We start from the raw sequence: 18,304 nt of genomic DNA, 5'->3' as shown, positions 1-18,304 counted from the left end.
CGAGACTAACATCTCAATTTTTTTCTTTTACAAATCAACCAATCAATCAAAAGTAAACGGCTGAGATAAGTTGCTGGTTGCTAATGTGTGCTATCTGGTCGGTGTCCAGAGTATTTTTTAATGAAGATATTTAATGGTCCATATCTTAGATGTGTACACAGTCACGAAAGACAAGAATGAAAAACATTATGCGTTTAAACTTCATGTGACCCAAGGTAACCGGCTTTATTAATCCTAATGCAAACAGCAGCTCTTTAAATCAACCCCATCAATTTAATGGAAAAGTAACTGTAAAAGTAATGAGTACATTTTGCGAAGTATCTGTTATTGCATCAGCACATTCCCCTCTGTAGCTATAACTCAAGTATTTTTCAAGTCATTTATCTGTAACTGTAACTCATATACTTTTTAAAAGTAACCGAGTACCAACCCTGAGTACCAACTACCTGCAATGGAGTGCCTTAGAAGAAGGATCACACGCCGGCGGCTTGTAACTGATCCCAAGACAGAGCATTATCAAAAATACTACATGACACACATGACAGACACGAGCAACAAGGTAGAAACTCAATATAATTAAACACTTCAGCAATGCAGACAAACAAAGCAGCAGAAAGCTAGGGATGTCGCACCTTTCCCAGGACCAGTGCTGGTTTGAATGATTCCTGAATAATTACGTAGGTTCTTGTAGCATAAAGTGACTCTTTATAACATTTTTGAAACTATATCAATATTTTAAACCCTGGATATATGTTTGCAATGTATTCCAGGTTTTCACTACTGAATACCGGAATGAGAAGTATCCGAATTGGTGGGCATTCTGTGCAAACTAAGCGTGAATGATTCAGTAGCGGAATTTCGGTAAGACAATTTCGGTGGCGTAGTCACGAATGGTACGGTACATAGATTATTGATTAGCTTATACACTAATGTACACAGTCTATACTTAAGTAGGATCTTGATAATGGGAATGTTAAAGACTAAACCCATAAGAGTTTCATGTGGAAAGATAGCCTTGTGCGTATGCAGTTTTTGAGCAATACAATGGCTTTACCGTGGAGTGGTATGCCAAGGTGTAGCATTGTACATCATACCAAATATGACTCTGAACAAAACACACATATAAACTGTCCTCAGAACGAACCAAAGGAGCAAAAATCTTAACTTTGCTATTGCGTATGATCCAACATATATCTTCTTACATAGATACGAAAGATGGTCATGCCAGGGTAGGTATTCGTGAAAAAGATGGTCATGCCAGGGTAGGTATTCGTGAATTATTATACCGAACAATTACACAGTTGCACGCTCATTAATTGTACATTGTACAAAGACGAGATCCCGGATGTATGATCTCGCAGGAGCCTGGGATGGTGTAAATATGACGTACGACGTTTTGGAGGAGTTAACAACAAATCTTTCTTGTAGTTCAGCCAATCATGTAACCTATAGAAAGTGCGGTATTTGCCTTCGCATGCAAGTCCACGATATCTCTACTTTGAAGGAACATTGATGTATCGTCGTCACATTATATTGTGTATGCAAACCAAGATATGCTACCAGGTCATTTATACAAACAGAAAAGTGGACCAAGTCTAAGACTGTATTTAGACTTGTCCTAGACTTAGACTGTACTCTGGCCACAATAAAACCCACCAATGCACCGTACATAAAACCCCGTTCATCTTGTACGTTTGTGGTTCCGGAGACGCGTGTTTAGAAGTCTGCACCTTTGTCATGCATTACATCAGCTTCTGCTTCAGCATCATGCTGTATAACACGAGGCGCCAAGTTTAATGGATTCTCGTCCTACACAAGTTCTGGCTCGTTCATGTATAGACTGATGCGAGTGGCTTACAATCTTTGGAATCTATGTTTATTACGGGACCTGTGGCATGCAGTGACGCAAAATGTACTGCACTTGTATAGCGCTGCAGTCGCAAAAGGGCATGCAATCCAGTTTCAGTGGATCACTGGCCACTGAGGCACAGAGGGGAAGGGGCTGTCGACGGTACTAAGCCCTTCAACGGTCACGTCCAGCCTAAGATCCGCATGTTAAACGGAAAGTGATGCAAAAGAAATGTAAAGTAAATCCGTTTTGTGCCGTCAAATGCACATCACTGGCAGTTATGTTTGCAGAGACACTAGTGTGACTAACATTCAATGTCTACAGGGTGTTACCCTATAAAAGTCTACCCGTGCCGCTATGCCGTACTCGCCAATTACTCAATGCAGGTGGCACATTGTGCGATCTTCATATAAAGCTCATAAGGACATTTAATCTTGGTGAATTTCGAAGTGATTAAGCGCCGCAACACGAAGTTATAACTCAAAACCTGAGATTCCCGTAGTCAAAACAATCAAGATGGCGGCGTTGAGAAGAGCACTTGCCATGCTGCTCCCCAGACGACGACGTGTCGCATATCCTGCCAGCCGGATGGAACTGCAGTTTTCATTTCGCTTTCGTGTAACTGTCGTATTTTGCTCAGAAGTGAGCAAGTGAGGTACGAAAAATGCCGGCGTACTCAGCAGACGACACCCAAAAGGGATGTCGTCTGCTTACTGAGAGGCGCCATCTTGGCTGTTTTGCCTACGGGAACCTCACGTTTTGCGCTATAACTTTGCGTAACGGTGCTCAATCACTTCGATATTTGCCATGGATGAATGTCCTTATGAGGTTTATACATAGACAACACATTGTACCGCCTGCATTGAGTAATTGGCGAGCACGGCATGCCGACGCGGGTAGACTTTTATAGGGTAACACCCTGTATATTTATCTGCGTTTCGTATTTTTCGCCTCTTCGCGTTTTAACAGTCCTGTGCATGAGCATAGGATTATGGACATGCATCAAACTGACGTCGTTTAAGTACGCTAATTTTTTAATGCATTTTGCAATTTCTCTTCGTGATTCGTGGTCACATGTCGTCCAACTTCATATACATCGTACCCGTGTGGTTTTGTGAGTTCTGTAGAAAACAAAACGCTTACTGAAACCGATTGTTTTACGGGGAACAACGAAAGCAAAACGAAGTAGCGAAAATTTAAGTTGGTAGATACTGGGGATTCTCTCGGTATATTGACACGTGAGAACGTTTTCATGACAGGGAAAATAAAGTGCCGTGAGTGATGAGGACCATCAAAACCTTCCACGCGCTGCATTATAGAGAAAACTGTGGCGTGGCAGTGTGTTAGCGTCATGTGCACGCAGCAGCTTTTGGACCTCCTCAAATGCTATTTTCTAGTAGTTCATAAAAAAACAGCGGCGACATGGTACGATACCTGGAAAACACGATTGCTGTCGATGTTGTAAGGCTGCACTTGCATCAATTCGGTGTACTCGTCTCCCTGTTTGATGCGCACGGGCAGAGGCTTCATCAGGTTACCATATCCGTTGTCCCATGAGGGATCTACAACAAGCATTGCAGTTTTTTGTCAGATATAACTTGAGGTGAGAAGTTAACAGACTGGATCTGGAAATGGGACTTCTTGGAAACTGATCATAATAGGTCGAACAAAGGTTACGGTTTTTACTTATCGCAGGCAGTTTTGATAAAGATGACAAGCTACGACTTTCACTTTAGTGTAAGGGAATGAAAATTCATCAGTGGGGTGCAGGTGAGGGCAGCTTGTCCAGTCCAGTTATTGTGGTATGTCCTCACCTGCGAAGTAGAACTCGTAGGGTGGCTCGTCATCGTTCAAGCAAAAGTCCCACCTCATTGTACGAATTCCGCGAACATCACCTCCAGAGCCTTGGTAAATCTGAAAACAGGCACCTGTACTAGATATACTTTCTTGAGTAGACGCCACTGACTTACTGGTCGGTTGCTTCTGCGTTGGGTAAAGGCGATGGCGGCCACAACGAAGAGAGAAGATGGACCGGCGATCTTATAAGTTCGCCATGGTGTAATAAATGTGAGAAGCTTTGTGCCTGATAGAAACGGTGCAGCGCCATCTAATTTGGTAGTGACACACGCATCGCCTGTAAAGAACGCTGATATGTAGTTATCAAGCACTTGCGATAGTTACATGCATTATCGCCTAGATAACCTTGATCCAAGACGAGCATAGTGTGCTTAAAAGCAGCAACGCCCCTGCTAGATCCTGCTGCCGAGAAGGCAAGTCAGTCAGTACTGCAATGAAGGAACCTGGGCCATTCCAGCCGAAACCAGCCAGAGGTGTAGCACGACCCTCTTAGATATTGCTGAAAAAAAGTGTGTGCATTCCCTTGGGGGGGGGGGGGGGGTGTATGTGGGATATTAACCTTTTTTTCTCGAGATTTTGTTTTCTTGACCATTGGGGGAGCCTCGAACTTGGCCCAAAGATGAAAAAGTGTTGCCCGTTCCGCTCGTCCTTCTGAGACATAGAGACGGCATTTTTGCGCTTTCTTTGCCTGGTGTTAGAGGAGAAGGGTCGATCTACCTTCCTGAATACCTTCTACCTTCCTACATATAAAACGAGAACCAATCTGGTGAAGTAGTGGGAGTTTAAGAACGGAGCGCGTTTTGGGACAAGTTTACGATTAATTTTTGGCACATTAGCATTCTCGCAGGATCCCGCGATTATGTATGCTCAGAAACTACTGTATGGGTACTAGCTTCACGTAAAAATATGAAACTGAGCTATATTCATTGCTTAACTAGGCGACCGAGAATATCGACAATTCACAAAAAAATTCACTTTTCAGATAGTATTTTCACATACCTGAGGTCGTCTACGAAAGTGAAACAAATCGTGCCATTTGTAGAACAGATCGTCTCCTCTAACATATTGAAAATCTACTGATGTATTTTTCCTTAAACGAGAATTTTTTTTTTCCTCACCATACTCCGCTGCAGCTCATTCGTTAGTTGAGCTCGTGTAGGAAGTAAACGTGATGCCTCTGTGACCCTCTTCTGTGAAAAGAGACCCTCACCTTTACTATTTTGAAAATCTACTGATATATTTGTTCTAACGCGAGAAAAAAAAATTCGTCAGTGTACTTGCATCCCGTCTGTAAGGTACCATTATCACCCCTTGGACAAATTCCGCCTCGTGCTGTTCTGCCAAGATCTACCACACAGCCACACTCACAGTCGCTTCTTCGTAGCAGATTCGTCGTCATTTATAATTGCTTTCACATACCTGAAGTCGTCTGGGAAGTGAAAAAATCACACCATTTCAAGAACAGACAATCTCCAATATAACATATTTAAAATCTGCTGGCGTATTTATTCTTAAAAAACATCCCCAGCGCATTTGCATCCACTCTGTGTGGTACCATTATCATCATTTTTCTTCCACTGTTTGCTGTGGATCTTACTGCGCCAGCTGACCATAGCTATTGACTCAGAGCGCGTCAAAACGCGACTTAACAGTCTTTGGAAACCATTTGTTATGTCTCGCGCACACTTCTCCTACAACCCATGATAGGCAAGCCTGAGCGATGGGCAAGACACGTAATCAAACACAAACACGAAGGCTCAAAAGCCTTCGTGTTTGTTCGTGTCGTGAGGCTTCGTGTTTGTGTTTGTTTACGTGTCTTGCCCATCGCTCAGGCTTGCCTATCATGGAAATCCACCAGCTAGCCTGCATTTACGCCATTCTGTCAATGACCTTCTCCTACAACAGAAAGTAAAAAGAGGATCAAAATTTAGCTGGATGCGCACTGTCTTTGTTTCACTGGAAGTAGACGTTTTTGCTGCATATACCTGAACAGAAGATATAGGCTCAAAGTCACAGTACCTCCTGGTGCCCTGGATGGAGCATGCCTCAGTGTGCATCGCGTTCAGTAATGTCATCTCCAACCGTAAGTCCTCGGCGGTGAGCCACAATGCATGCACCCTCTTCTAGCTTTGTTTCACCCATGCACAGGAACAGCTGTGCTGGTGTCAGAATATCAGCATTCAATAGGGGCGCTACAAGCTAGCTCTATGGCTGCCGACGTTAAACTGAACTGCCAACGCCGTCGCATTGCCCTTTACCACGGGATGAGGCAAAAAAGTGCTACGTGGCATGCCAAAGTCATGCTTGTGGAGGCAAAGGTTAGCAATTGTATCTTCCGTTTCTATATTGCGACGCGCCATCAGAGAAGTAATACAGTTATCGGACATTGTTCAATAAGCAAGTGACGAATGGTGTGTACCGTAGCACTGCCATGACTCCCGAGTCAGGCAACCAGAAACGACGACGAAGCTGCTACGAAGAGGCGGCTGTGAGCACTGGCGGTAGAACTAACAGTGGAAGGCGAACTTCCTTAAAAAGGTGATAATGGTACCGTACAGATGGGATATGAATGCGCTGACTATTCTTTTTTCCTCCCGTAAGAAAAAATAGACACGTAGACCTTCAAAATGTTATAAGAGAGGGTGTCTTCCACAAAGGCACGTTTATTTCACTTCCTAGAAGACCTCAACTAACGAACGAACTGCGGCGGAGTATGGTGACAAAAAATTGTTTTTTTCTGATTTAAGGAAAAATACACCTGTAGATTTTCAATATATTATAGGAGAGTGTATGTCCAACAAATGGCACGACTTCTTTCGCTTCCTAGACGACCTCAGGTATGTGAAAATACTATCTGAAAAGTGCCATTTCTTACGAATGGTCGGTATTCTCGATTGCTTAATTAAGCAGTGAACACAGGTCTGCTTCAATTTTTTTACGTGAAGCGAATCTGCATACAGTACTTTATGAGCAAAAATAATCACGGGCTGCTGAGAGAATGCTAAGTTAGCAAAAAATTTTCGTAAACTTGGCCCAAAACGCGCTTCGTTCTTGAGGTCTTACGACGTGACCAGATTTATTCTCGTTCCATATGCTCCTCGGGAAGCTAGATGGACCCCTCTACCCCTAGATTCCCCTCTAACACCAGACAAAAAAAAAAGCGCAGAAATGCCGTCTGTGTGTGTTAGATGGACGCGCGGAACGGACAAAACTTTTTCATGTTTGGGCCAAGCCCGAGGCGCCACCAATGCTCAAGAAAACAAAATCTTCAGAAAAAAAAGTTAATATCCTGCATACACAACCATAAGGGAATGCATACAATTTTTTTCAGCGAAATCTAAGATGGTCGAGCTACACCTCTGGCTAGTTTCGGCTGGAATGGCCCACCTGTATATCTGTGTCTCCCAGTCTGGCAACTCTCGGATATACATAACAAAAATGACGACGAGCAGATGAAGCAGTACTTCGAGCATCATGATCCTAGCGTCTACAGAGGATACGTGCCTGCTTTATGGATGCTTTTGACAAGAAGGATGTCATTCCACATGAGTTGGACCGCAACACACTTCCTGGCTACAGGTATGTCAGCCATGGGAAACATTGAGCCCTTCGATAAGTCTGTCTCAGACTGGAGGACGTACGAGAAACGTACTTCTTCGTATTTAAAGGTGAACAAAATGTCGAGCAACTTGCAAGTAGATGGTTTTGCCACATTGATTGGACCCAAAACTTACAGGTTGCTGCAAGATTTGGTAACACCCTCTGAACCAACAACCAAAACGGTGGAGGAGCTAAAGAGTGCGTTATAAGAGCATTTGTCTCCGCAGCCGTCAGTAATTGCGGAGCGAGCGAAATTTCATGTTAGGAAACAGAAGGAAGGCGCTGTGTCAGGATTCGCCGTGGCGTTCAAACACCTTGCACAGACTTGCACGTTTGGTGCCTACTTTTGAAGAAGTTGTGCGAAGTTGTAACAGGACTCTTGAGGATGGGCATTCTAAAATGCATGTACGCCGAGGATGAATCATTGACCTTCACTCGCGCACTGGAGAAAGCATTGTCCTTAGAACAAGCGAGTAAAAACGCATAGGATTGCCGAACCGATAGTACTGCAAAGACCAAGACAAATATTGCATCGTGACGGAAAAAGTTTGGCGCAGAAGCAAAACAAGCGCACTGCGTGTTATCACTGCCGTGCTGACGAAGGGCATCGCATAGTGAAGGTTGCCCTTTCCGAAATGCAACATGCTTCAAGTGTCAGAAAAATGGGTACAATCAAGTAGGTTGTTTGGCCAAAGGGAAGAAACATCTCTCAAAAGCTAGGGCCGCGAAAGCGGTTCTTGTGAAAATTACATGGAAGATCCTTGTTCCCAGCTATACACGTGGGGTGTTCAAGCCAAACCGGGACTTTTCATTTTTCGCAAACGTAAAATGAACTTACAGGCGAGAAATTAGTTTTATTTGTCAACGTAATCTCCAGCTGCACTAATGCACTTGTCCAAGCGTTTCACAATGACTTGGATGCCAGCAGCGTAGAAATCCTTACGGGCACGTAGCAGCCATAATCGGACCGCATTCTTGACCTCGTCGTCGCAGCAGAAGTGAGGGCCCCCAAGGAACGCCTTCAGTGGCCCGAAGAGATGGAAATCGCTGGGGGCGACGTCTGGACTGTAAGGGGGATGTGACAGCAACTCCCAGCCAAGTTCCTGTAAGGTGCGTGTCGTGAGATGCGCGGTATGCGGGCGTGCATTGTCATGTAGGAGGAGGACTCCTTTAGAGATGAGGCCCAGCCGCTTTTGCTTCAGCGCCTTATGCACATCCCTGAGAAGAACCTGGCAGTAATATGCACTATTGATGGTGATACCACTGGGCAGAAAATCAACATGAACAACGCCAGCCTTGTCCTAGACCGTGGCCATGACCTTACCCGCAGACGGGGTGCTTCGGAACTTCTTGGGAGCGGGCGAGCCTGGATGCTTCCACTGTTTTGATGCGCGTTTAGACTCAGGAGTCAAATGTAGCACCCACGCGTTTCATCGCACGTGATGATCCGATCATGGAACGGCTATTCTTCAGTGTCGAAACTGTACCGTAGCTCTTGGGAGATTTCCAGTCTCCTCTGCCGCTCAAACGCGGAGAGCTGCCTCGGGACCCAACGGGCACTAACTTTCCGAAACTGGAGGTGTTTATGAATGATAATGTTCTACGTTCCCACAGAAAGGTCCGTCTTTCGAGCCAGTTCGAGACTTGTTATCCGTCGGTCATTGAGGATCAGGCGCTTCACAAGTTGGATGTTATCAGGAACTCTGACACTGGGCTCTGAGCCGCCCCGGCCGGGATCGTCCTGCACTGATGTACGGCCGTCTCGGAACCGTTTGCACCACTCAAACGCTTTGCTGCTGCTAAGTGTATCGGGGCCATACTGAGCCTGAAGTCTTCTGTGAATTCCAGATCACTTTACGCCTTCATTCACGAGAAACTTCATGACAATTCGCTGTTCGATGTGCACGCTCACCTCGTTGTCGGCCATCTTGTCCAGCACGTGTCTTCTGTTTTGCACAAACTTTGGACCACCTCGTGGTGAACGCGGAGGCCGGTCGCGTGTGAAAATGACGAAAAAGAAGTAGCGCGAGCCATTTGTACACTCAGGAGACAGAACGTCCCGGTTTGACTTGAACACCCCTCGTACTTTGAAAAGTTCATCAGCGCCAATATGTTTGGACATGCCTGGAAGGCCACGTCATTCAGACGGAACTGGATACAGGAGCAGCTGTTTCCGTGACAGAATTGTTTTGTCAAAAGAGTTCTAACGCATGTAATACTTGGCACCTACACGGGAGAACTTGTAAAGCTAGCTGAAACCAGCTGAAATTTTATGCAGCCCTACAAGTTGGGAGAGGACATAGGTATGTACCTAGTAAACTTTGAACGTACTTGCGAAAGGCAAACTTTGGTTAAGACTTCCTGGCCACAAAGGCTCCTTACTCTTTTGCCTGGTGAAACAGCAGTTGTTTTAGCGCGGTTGCCAAAGGATGAGTCTGAAGATTACAATAAAGTAAAAGCATTCTTTTGAGAAAGTATCGCCTATCTGCTGAGGCTTTCCGCCAAAGATTCAGATCAGATGTGAAGAAACCTAATCAATCTTATGTAGACTTCGCGTATAATTTAAACTCGAATTTGGTAGAATGGTTGACGGAGATAAAGGCTTATGGCAACCATGATAAAGTCATACAGCATATTTGCCTAGAGCAGTTCTATGATCGCATCCCAGAAGATATGCGATTCTGGATTCAGGACAAGCCAGACGTTGACGCAATAGAAAAGGTGTTCGAATTGGCTGATGATTAAACCATGTTACAAGTTATTATGCAAATCCGATTTACGTATCATAACGATGTATTTTTTTTTCTAAATTAAACTCATAGGTGGTATCGTGTTTTGATGAGTCCTGGATCACTGATATCAATCTCAGACGCCAGTGATAACGTGTTTGCCCAGTCAGCCCAGATAAAGAAAAACTAGGGGAGAAACGCGTTCCTCTCCGCTGCTGAAAAGAGTCAAACAGTACAATGCCTGGCACAAGGTATGAAAACATCGGATATTTCAAGACAACTCAAGCGTGACCATCGGACTGTGAAGACATTTGTGGCTGACTCCGAGCACAGAATGGTCCGCGCAGGTAAAGGCACAATCAGGAAGGTTTGTGCAAGATAAATGCATCGGATCAAGAGAGAGGCAGCTAAAGTACCCTTACAAAGCAGCAAACAGATATTTGAAGCTGCTGGTGCCTCTGGAGTCCCGCGAAGCTCAAGGTGCAGAATCCTCCAGAGGATTGCAGCTTTGCATAAGCCTACTACTCGGCCACCTCTCGCCAGTGTTCACAAGCAGAAACGTGTAGAGTGGGCACAGACATACATGAAGACTAATTTTGAAGTAGTCTTGTTTACTGATGAATGCCGCGCAACCCTCGATGGCCCTGACGGATGGAGTAGTGGATGGTTGGCGGACGGCCACCACGCCCCAACAAGGCTGCGACGACAGCAAGGAGGTGGCGGAGTCATGTTTTGGGCCGGAATCATTGGAATAGATCTGGTAGGTCCTTTTAGGGTCCCTGAAGGCGTGAAAGTGACCTCTGCAAAGTATGTTCCTGACTCAACACTTCCTACCATGGTACAGAAAAAAGAACCGTGCCTTCCGTAGCAAAGTTATCTTCGTGCATGACAATGCACCATCTCATTCTGCAAAGAATACCTCCGAGTCATCGGCTGCCATGGGTATAAAAGGAGAGAAACGCATGGTCTGGCCGCCATGTTCGCCCGACCTCAACCCTACTGAGAAGCTTTGGAGCATCCTCCAGCATCCTCAAAAGATATATGAGTGTGGGAGGCAGTTCAATTCCAAAGAGCAGCTCTGGGAGGCTATTTTGACATCCAGCAAAGAAATTCCTGCAGAAACCGTGGAAAAACTCACAAGTTCGATGGTTGCAAAAGTTCTGAAGGTGATATCAAAGAAGGGGTCCTATATTAGCATGTAACGTGGCCTGTTACGATGTTTTTCTTCTGCTTCTTCCACTTCGATGGCGGTGGCCACGATGTTTTGGACTGAAACATCCCATTCATCTTCTTTCGACTTCCTAACGTTGCAAATGCAACAAATTACCATTTTCAGTTCACTACAACATACAAAACGTTTGTTGTGCATAATAATTTGTAACACAAGAATTTGATTGTTTCCTCTGCTGAAAAGAAAAGAAGAAAACTGTTAGCATTGGGAGGCTTGTCTAATAAAATTTGATTTATACCACAAATATTGATGATTTGGACATTATAATTACCGTTATCTGCATAGACCATTTAGGAAAATCAGATAAAAATATGATTTGCATAATAATTTAGAACATGGTGTATGTATCTAGGAGGGGCAACAACTCTTCATCCACGAGCTCGAAAACACGCAAACCTTTCATACCTTACGGGAAGTTTGCTACTAACAAACCGGAAAGGGACGTCCTACTTACAACATCTCGTGAAAGCAACCAAAAAGGTGCACAAAGTGCCACCATGAAAAGCCTCTTCCACCAGAAAAGACTCTTCAGAATAATACGAGAGTTTTGGAAGCTAGAAAACCTCCAGTTTGTTATTTCTGTCATGAAACAGGTCACATCGCGACTGTTTGTGATAAAAAGGCGAAAACAGCTTTCTCCTACGTAAAAGACGACGAGTAAAACCTTAAGCTGCTAGGACCTTACCTGTGTGACTTAACGGTAAACGGTACACCGTGTAAAGCACTAAGAGACAGCGGTGCCACAATAGATGTTGCCCATCCTTCGCTGGTTAGGCCCGAGGATTATACAGGCGAATCAACGTGGCTCAGGCAAATTGTGCAGGAAACAGTGTATGTCTTCCTGTAGCTAATGTAACCCTTAAGGGATACTTTGGTGAAATCACAACCGAAGCTGCTGTATCTAAAGGTATTCCCCAACATTATCCCAATCTATTTTCGAACAAGTCTGTAAATCAATTAGCAGAACAAGGAAAAGAATGCAGTGCACTATACAGGTCAATGCTCTCACACGTTCGAAAGCGCGCGAACTGGCGAATAAGCTTCGATACGATTACCACACAAAGCAAAACCTAGAGACAGAACTCGAAGTTCCCGTTGCGAATCCTAACGAAGAATCCTCCCCAGATGTTGGTCAAAATAGTATTCAGTTGGATCTTGAATGCGCAGAAAACTCCACAGCTAGCTTCTTTTTGCCTCCCGTATCAAATAGTTTTGACAGCTTACGGGGGCTTGACAAACAAACCCTGAAGCTCGAACAACAAAGTGACCCAACGCTAGAGAGGCTTTCCTAATTCGCCGATGGTGTCTGTAGGAAAAATGCGGCGTTAGCCAAAAAGTCGAATCTCGTGTATCGATATTACAACGACCGCAAAGGCAGAACCCTGGATCAGCTAGTTGTATCACAAAAATACAGACAAGATATTCTACACCTCAGTCATGCATGTTTATGGTCAGGTCATTTAGGAATCAGAAAAAACTAAGGACAGACTCCTTCAGGAGTACTACTGGCCAGGATGCTTTAAAGACGTGGAAAACTTCGTTCTGTCATGTGATTCATGCCAAAGGGAAGGGAAATCTACCGATCAGTGGAAAGCACCATTTAACCTAGTCCCTATAATCACAGAACCCTTCAAGGGCTTAGTAATCGACACGGTGGGTCCTTTACCACAAACTAAGTCAGGATACCGTTACATACTAACGATGCTGTGTCCAGCAACGAAGTTCCCTGAGGCAGTGCCTCTCAAAGAAATAACTTCTTCCGAAATAGGTGAAGCCTTGCTTGGCGTCTTTGCACGAATAGGTTTCCCCAGCGAAATTCAAAGCGATCAGGCGAGCGTGTTCACTAGTGCATTAACTACAACCTTTCTACAACGCTGCGGGAGTACCATCGTCCACAGCTCGGTATATCATTCACAAAGCAATGCAGTTGAACGTTGGCATTCAACACTCAAACGAGTTCTACGAGCTCTCTGTTATGAACATGAAAAAGTCTGGGACCTGTGTTTGCCGGCAGCAATATTTGCTCTTAGAACGGTTCCCCATGAAGCAACAGGATTTAGCCCTGCGGAACTAGTCTATGGCAGATCACTAAGATGACCTCTGAGAATCATCAGATAACAATGGGAAGACAGTGGGGACGATCCCACAGTGGTAGAGTACGTTTTAGAATTGCCAAATCGTTTACATGTAGCTCAAGGGGTAACACTGGAAAACATGAAAATTGCCCAGGAAAAAGCTAAAACCTACTACTACAGGACAGCTAAGTCACGACTTTTCTCTCCGGGACAAAAAGTGATACAACAAACAAACTGCAAGTTCAGTGGGAAGGTCCAGCACATGTAATAGAAAAACTTTCCGACACTAACTATGTGTTTCAGCTGGGCAAACGTAAATCAACCGTCAAAATCTACCACGCAAACTTGATGAAACCCTACACTGAACGCGACGCTATTGTTAGCATCACATTAAACGAACCTGAGGAAATTCCCGTGGACATCCCTTCTCTAGGAACTGGTAAAGTTCCCACAGTTCAAGAAATAATACATGATGTCGTTGAAGCCAGTGACTTGCAACCTAATCAAATACAAGATATGACTCATTCAATCGAGGAGTGCCAGACTTTATTTTCTGATAGGCCCGGTAAAACGATTATTGCAGCATTGATTATAGAAAGCTCAACGCAATAACGTGGGATCAAATCTACCCTATTCCGAATATCGAAGAAAGGATTGAGACTGTTAGTGCAGCAAAATTTATTTCAACCTTAGATTGGGTACGAGGATATTGGCTAGTGCCGCTCACAGAACGAGCAAAAAGGTACGCAGCATGCACATCACCAATCGGTACTTTCAGACCGGTCATGCTCACATTCGGCATGAAAAATGCTCCTTTCTGTTTTTCGAAGCTCATGGACACAGTTCAAAAGAGCCTCGAAAACTTTGCAGTTCCCTACCTTGATGGTTGCATTTTTTTCTCTTCCACTTGGGAAGACCACATTCATCACATTACAATAGTTTTTCAGCGTTTTAAGGAGGTAGGACTTGTCATGAAAGCAAAGAAGTGCAAACTTGCACGCTCCCATGCAACCTTCTGGGTCACATTGTTGGACATGAGTACCGCAACCCGTTTCAAACAAAAGTTGCTGCGATTAAAGATTTTCCTCGCCCGACTACAAAGACACAAGTCCATGCAGACATCGCCAGTTCTTTAACCGATGCATTGAAAAACAATCAACCCAATCGTGTTGTATGGGATTCGACCAAAGAAAGTGCCTTCCATAAGTTAAAAACAGCGCTATGTTCAAAACCACTCCTTCGGGCCCCAGACTTCACACGTCCTTTCATCATTCAGTGTGACGCAAGTGACCGAGGTATAGGTGCGGTGCTTTGCCAAAGGAACGAGGCTGGAAAAGAACACCCCATTCTATACATAAGTAGAAAACTAACTGTGCGTGAACAGGTATACTTTGCCTCCGAAAAGGAATGTGCCTGCACTGTATGAGCCATTCAAAAACTCTGTTGTTACATGTACGGAACGAGGTTTACAGTCGAAACAGACCACTGTCCTCTCACGTGGCTAAACCAAATGTCTAACAAAAACTCTAGACTTTTACGTTGGAGTATTATTCTTCAACAATATAACTTCGACGTTCACTACCGTAGAGGCAAAGAGAATGGGAACGCTGATGCTCTCAGCCGCGCCGTTTGTGTTCATTTTTGGAATCTTATCTCTTTTTTCATTCTCCCATTCTTCCCTTCGTTTGCTATGGTGTATCATAACTTACTTCGTTAAACAACAACAACAACTTTATTTTCGGCCTTGGAGAGTGGGGAGTTTCATCGCAACAGGCGATACTCTACCCCAGTGCTTGGTGGAATGGGGGGAATAAAATAACGAGCCCCTTTACAATAACGATCGAAGTCCGATGGTGTCCAGAAATGTCAGAAGAGCTTTGAGCGCAGAGCGTTGCTGGGCTGGATTGGGCCAGGGACCAAGCAATTTCGGTAGGGAGAAAGGGCGAGAGTCCAGCTGACGAAGAGACTCGGAGAGTGTGATTCGGGAAGGTTCGTAGTGAGGGCAATGAAGAAGAATGTGCTCCAGATCCTCAAGAGCACCACAGTGGCAACAGGTGGGAGAATCAATTTGTCTCAAGCGGTAACGCCACTGAGCTGTAAAGGCCACATCGAGGCGCATGCGGTGGATTAATGCAGCATCCTGACGAGATGTGTTTCGTGGCATGCGGAAAGCGAGCATGGGATCAACTCTGTTCAACATAGAGGGGGGAAAAATGTCTGCTGTCCATTGGCGGGAAGCCAGGGTGTCACGAGGCGTCGCAGAATTGAACGGCGGTCTCCTCTGAGCAGAACAATACGGGTCCGGTTCCGAGACGAGAGTGCTGCTTCTGCGGCGCTGTCGGCCTGCTCGTTCCCCACGACACCACAATGGGCTGGAACCCACTGGAGAACTAGCCTGTGGCCTGCGGCGTAGATAGTGTGGTAAGCCATTAACACGTCGGTGACTAGGGGTGCGGATGGGCCTCGTATGCCGGAAGTTTCAATTGCTTGAAGTGCAGATTTGGAGTCTGTAAAGACTGCCCATTCCCGGGGTGGAAAATCAGCGATGTGTTGTAGAAAGAAAAGGATGGCATAGAGTTCCGCAGCTGTGGAGGAGGTTGGATGTGAAAGGCGTCTTCCGTGCACGACGCCTTCGGATGGAATGACGAAGGCTGAGGCGGACTTGTTGTTTCGGGATGCGCCATCAGTATATGCTGCCGTAAACGTAGAAAACTTCTCGTCTACCAGAGCATGAAAATGGGCTCGGAGGACTTGAGGGGGGACCTGATCTCTTCTTTGCAGAAGGTTTGGGAGGCGTACAAACGTGGGCGGTACCGGGAGAGACCAGGGGGCTTCCGGCGGTATAGTGTCCTTAGTTATGAAGCCAGTGAGAGTCTGGCGTGTCCTCTGCGCTACTCGATAGAAGTCGCTTCCAGGGCGGTATCGAATTTTCCTGAGTAGCGGGTGGCGGGGAATGTGAGCACGCAAACGGAGGTAGTGCCGAGCCGTTTCCCGTTCACGGAGAACTTCAAGCGGGAGCTCACCAGCTTCAGCCAGTACTTGTCGTGTTTCAGCCATTCTGGGAACTCCGAGGCATCGACGAAGGCTTCGAGCAAACAGGGACCGAAGCGTATTTAATGAACTTACTTCGTTAGATTGTTGTATTGTTGTATAAAAATGTGCAGTTCACACTTTGGTTACAATTTGGGTATCGTTCTGGATATTCTGATTTCATACTTACTTCGCCTTCATGTGATTAAGGATAGGACAACTTTTCTTCTATACATATCCTGGTTCAATTGAAAGGTAGGCTGGGCCTCGCCTGAGCTGCTTGGGGTGCTTTGGTGGTTTGTCTGCTTCCGGTTTGCTCACGCAGGCTTCACAACCCCAACTATACATTTGGAGGCATCATGCATGGGTTTCCTTTTGGTCATCACGCAAACGTCATCGGTTGGCCACTCTCCAAGCCGTCACATTCAGGCCCTTGTTCAAGCCGCTCCTTTGAGTCTCCACCATAAGCCAAGTCAAGCCACGCCGCAGCAAGCCGTCACACCTCCTTGGCTTCTAGTAGAGTAGAGTAGAAGTAGCTGCGTTTTGGAGCTTGGCGACGCCCGAGTTTGGGGTCTGCTGCTCCGTCTCTTTTAGTTGAGGAGTATGTTCCTCTTCTTCGCTTGTATGTCGGCTGGAGGGAGGGGGGTAGCTGGATTAGGTAGCTTGTTGATGATTTCATTTATGAATCGAAGGAGGATCGTCCTTTGCACTTTGGATCTGTGGTGACTGCCAACGACGAAGCCGGTCAGCTGGCGCCGCCCACGCATCGCGCCTCAGCGCGAGGCCGTGCAGAATAAATCATTCTTTCGTTTTTGGGCTCGCTGGCCGGACGTGTCTCTTTTATCTGCTGATAGTCAACATGCGGAGTTTCTTCTTCAGTGGACCTGTCCTAATATTCGTGCACGATTTGCATTTCTTTGAGAAAGTCACATAGCACACTGAGTGCAATTTTTCGGTCTGAGCTTGTATTCCAATTGCCCATTATCTTGGCAAAGGTGAGAGGTGTGTGACTAAGCTTTCTTAGTTCCTTCTCTAATTGTTCACGTTCTTTAGAGAACTTCTTGCACTGAGTGATGACATGGTGGGTGGTATCGGGAAGCATACGCGTTGAGCAGTCAGGAGAGTCTGCTTTGCCCTGCTTGAAGAGGACTTATACCCCAGTCAGACAGCATTTCAAATGTCAATTGAGAGAAATGGCCTTCAGCCTCTCAAATGACCTTTGTTCGCGGGCGCCTGCCAGACAGGCGGGAAAGGAGTGCTCCTCAACTGACTGCCCTCACCAGCTCCCTTTTTCGGTTTCGTTTTCTCTGTCTGCTGTGGAAATTTGAAGTTGGTCTGTGCGCCACAAATCAAGATGCAGAAGCCATATGCACTTCTCTAAGTAGAATCTAAATACGTTTACACAGTTTCACTCCATTATCCGCATTTTATAGGTTTTCTTACATACAGCTGCGAAGGTAGCGAGGGTACAATGGCATAACACTGTTGTCGAGATTGCTCCTTTCTGCTCCTCAAATGTGGTTGGGGGCCTCCTTTCGCATTGATGGTCATTTCTTAGAAAGGTCCTTTGAGCTGCCGTCTGACACGGCTTTCAAAGGTCATTTTTTGCAAATGAAACTTCTCCGAAGTCCTTCGAGCATGCCGTCTGACAGGGGTATTAGTGGGTTGGCAGGACTCCGAGACGTATGCGGTGAATCAATGTGGTGTATTCCCGTTTTATGTTGCCAGGTATGGAATACTTGAGCTCTGGATCAATATGTTTGATGTAATCTTCTGATCGCAGTATTTTCAGCCAGAGTTTTTTTGCGTATGCTTTAGTTTTGCTGTTGAGCAGGTTTACTGCATCTCCTTTAGTGAACGGGGTAGGTGATCGTTTCCGATGAGACAGGGCCTCTTTTGCAAACTTGTCACCTAGTTCATTTCCGTCGATACC

The 18,304-nt window shown here is 45.5% G+C and overlaps 1 protein-coding gene across 1 annotated transcript in view; it reads right to left on the bottom strand.

Annotated features, from left to right (window-relative positions):
* Positions 1-18,304, bottom strand: part of LOC135396504 (uncharacterized) — a 140,564-nt gene that overhangs the window by 93,950 nt on the left and 28,310 nt on the right. The window contains exons 5-7 of the mRNA XM_064627517.1: positions 3,820-3,983; positions 3,664-3,763; positions 3,284-3,411 (exon numbers count right to left, since the gene is read on the bottom strand). Of these exons, the coding sequence (XP_064483587.1) occupies positions 3,284-3,411; positions 3,664-3,763; positions 3,820-3,983 (392 nt within the window). The remainder of the gene's footprint in view (positions 1-3,283; positions 3,412-3,663; positions 3,764-3,819; positions 3,984-18,304) is intronic.

The sequence above is a fragment of the Ornithodoros turicata genome, chromosome 6, assembly GCF_037126465.1.
Source record: "Ornithodoros turicata isolate Travis chromosome 6, ASM3712646v1, whole genome shotgun sequence".
Taxonomy (NCBI): domain Eukaryota; kingdom Metazoa; phylum Arthropoda; class Arachnida; order Ixodida; family Argasidae; genus Ornithodoros; species Ornithodoros turicata.
This window is presented reverse-complemented; position numbering and strand designations above follow the sequence as displayed.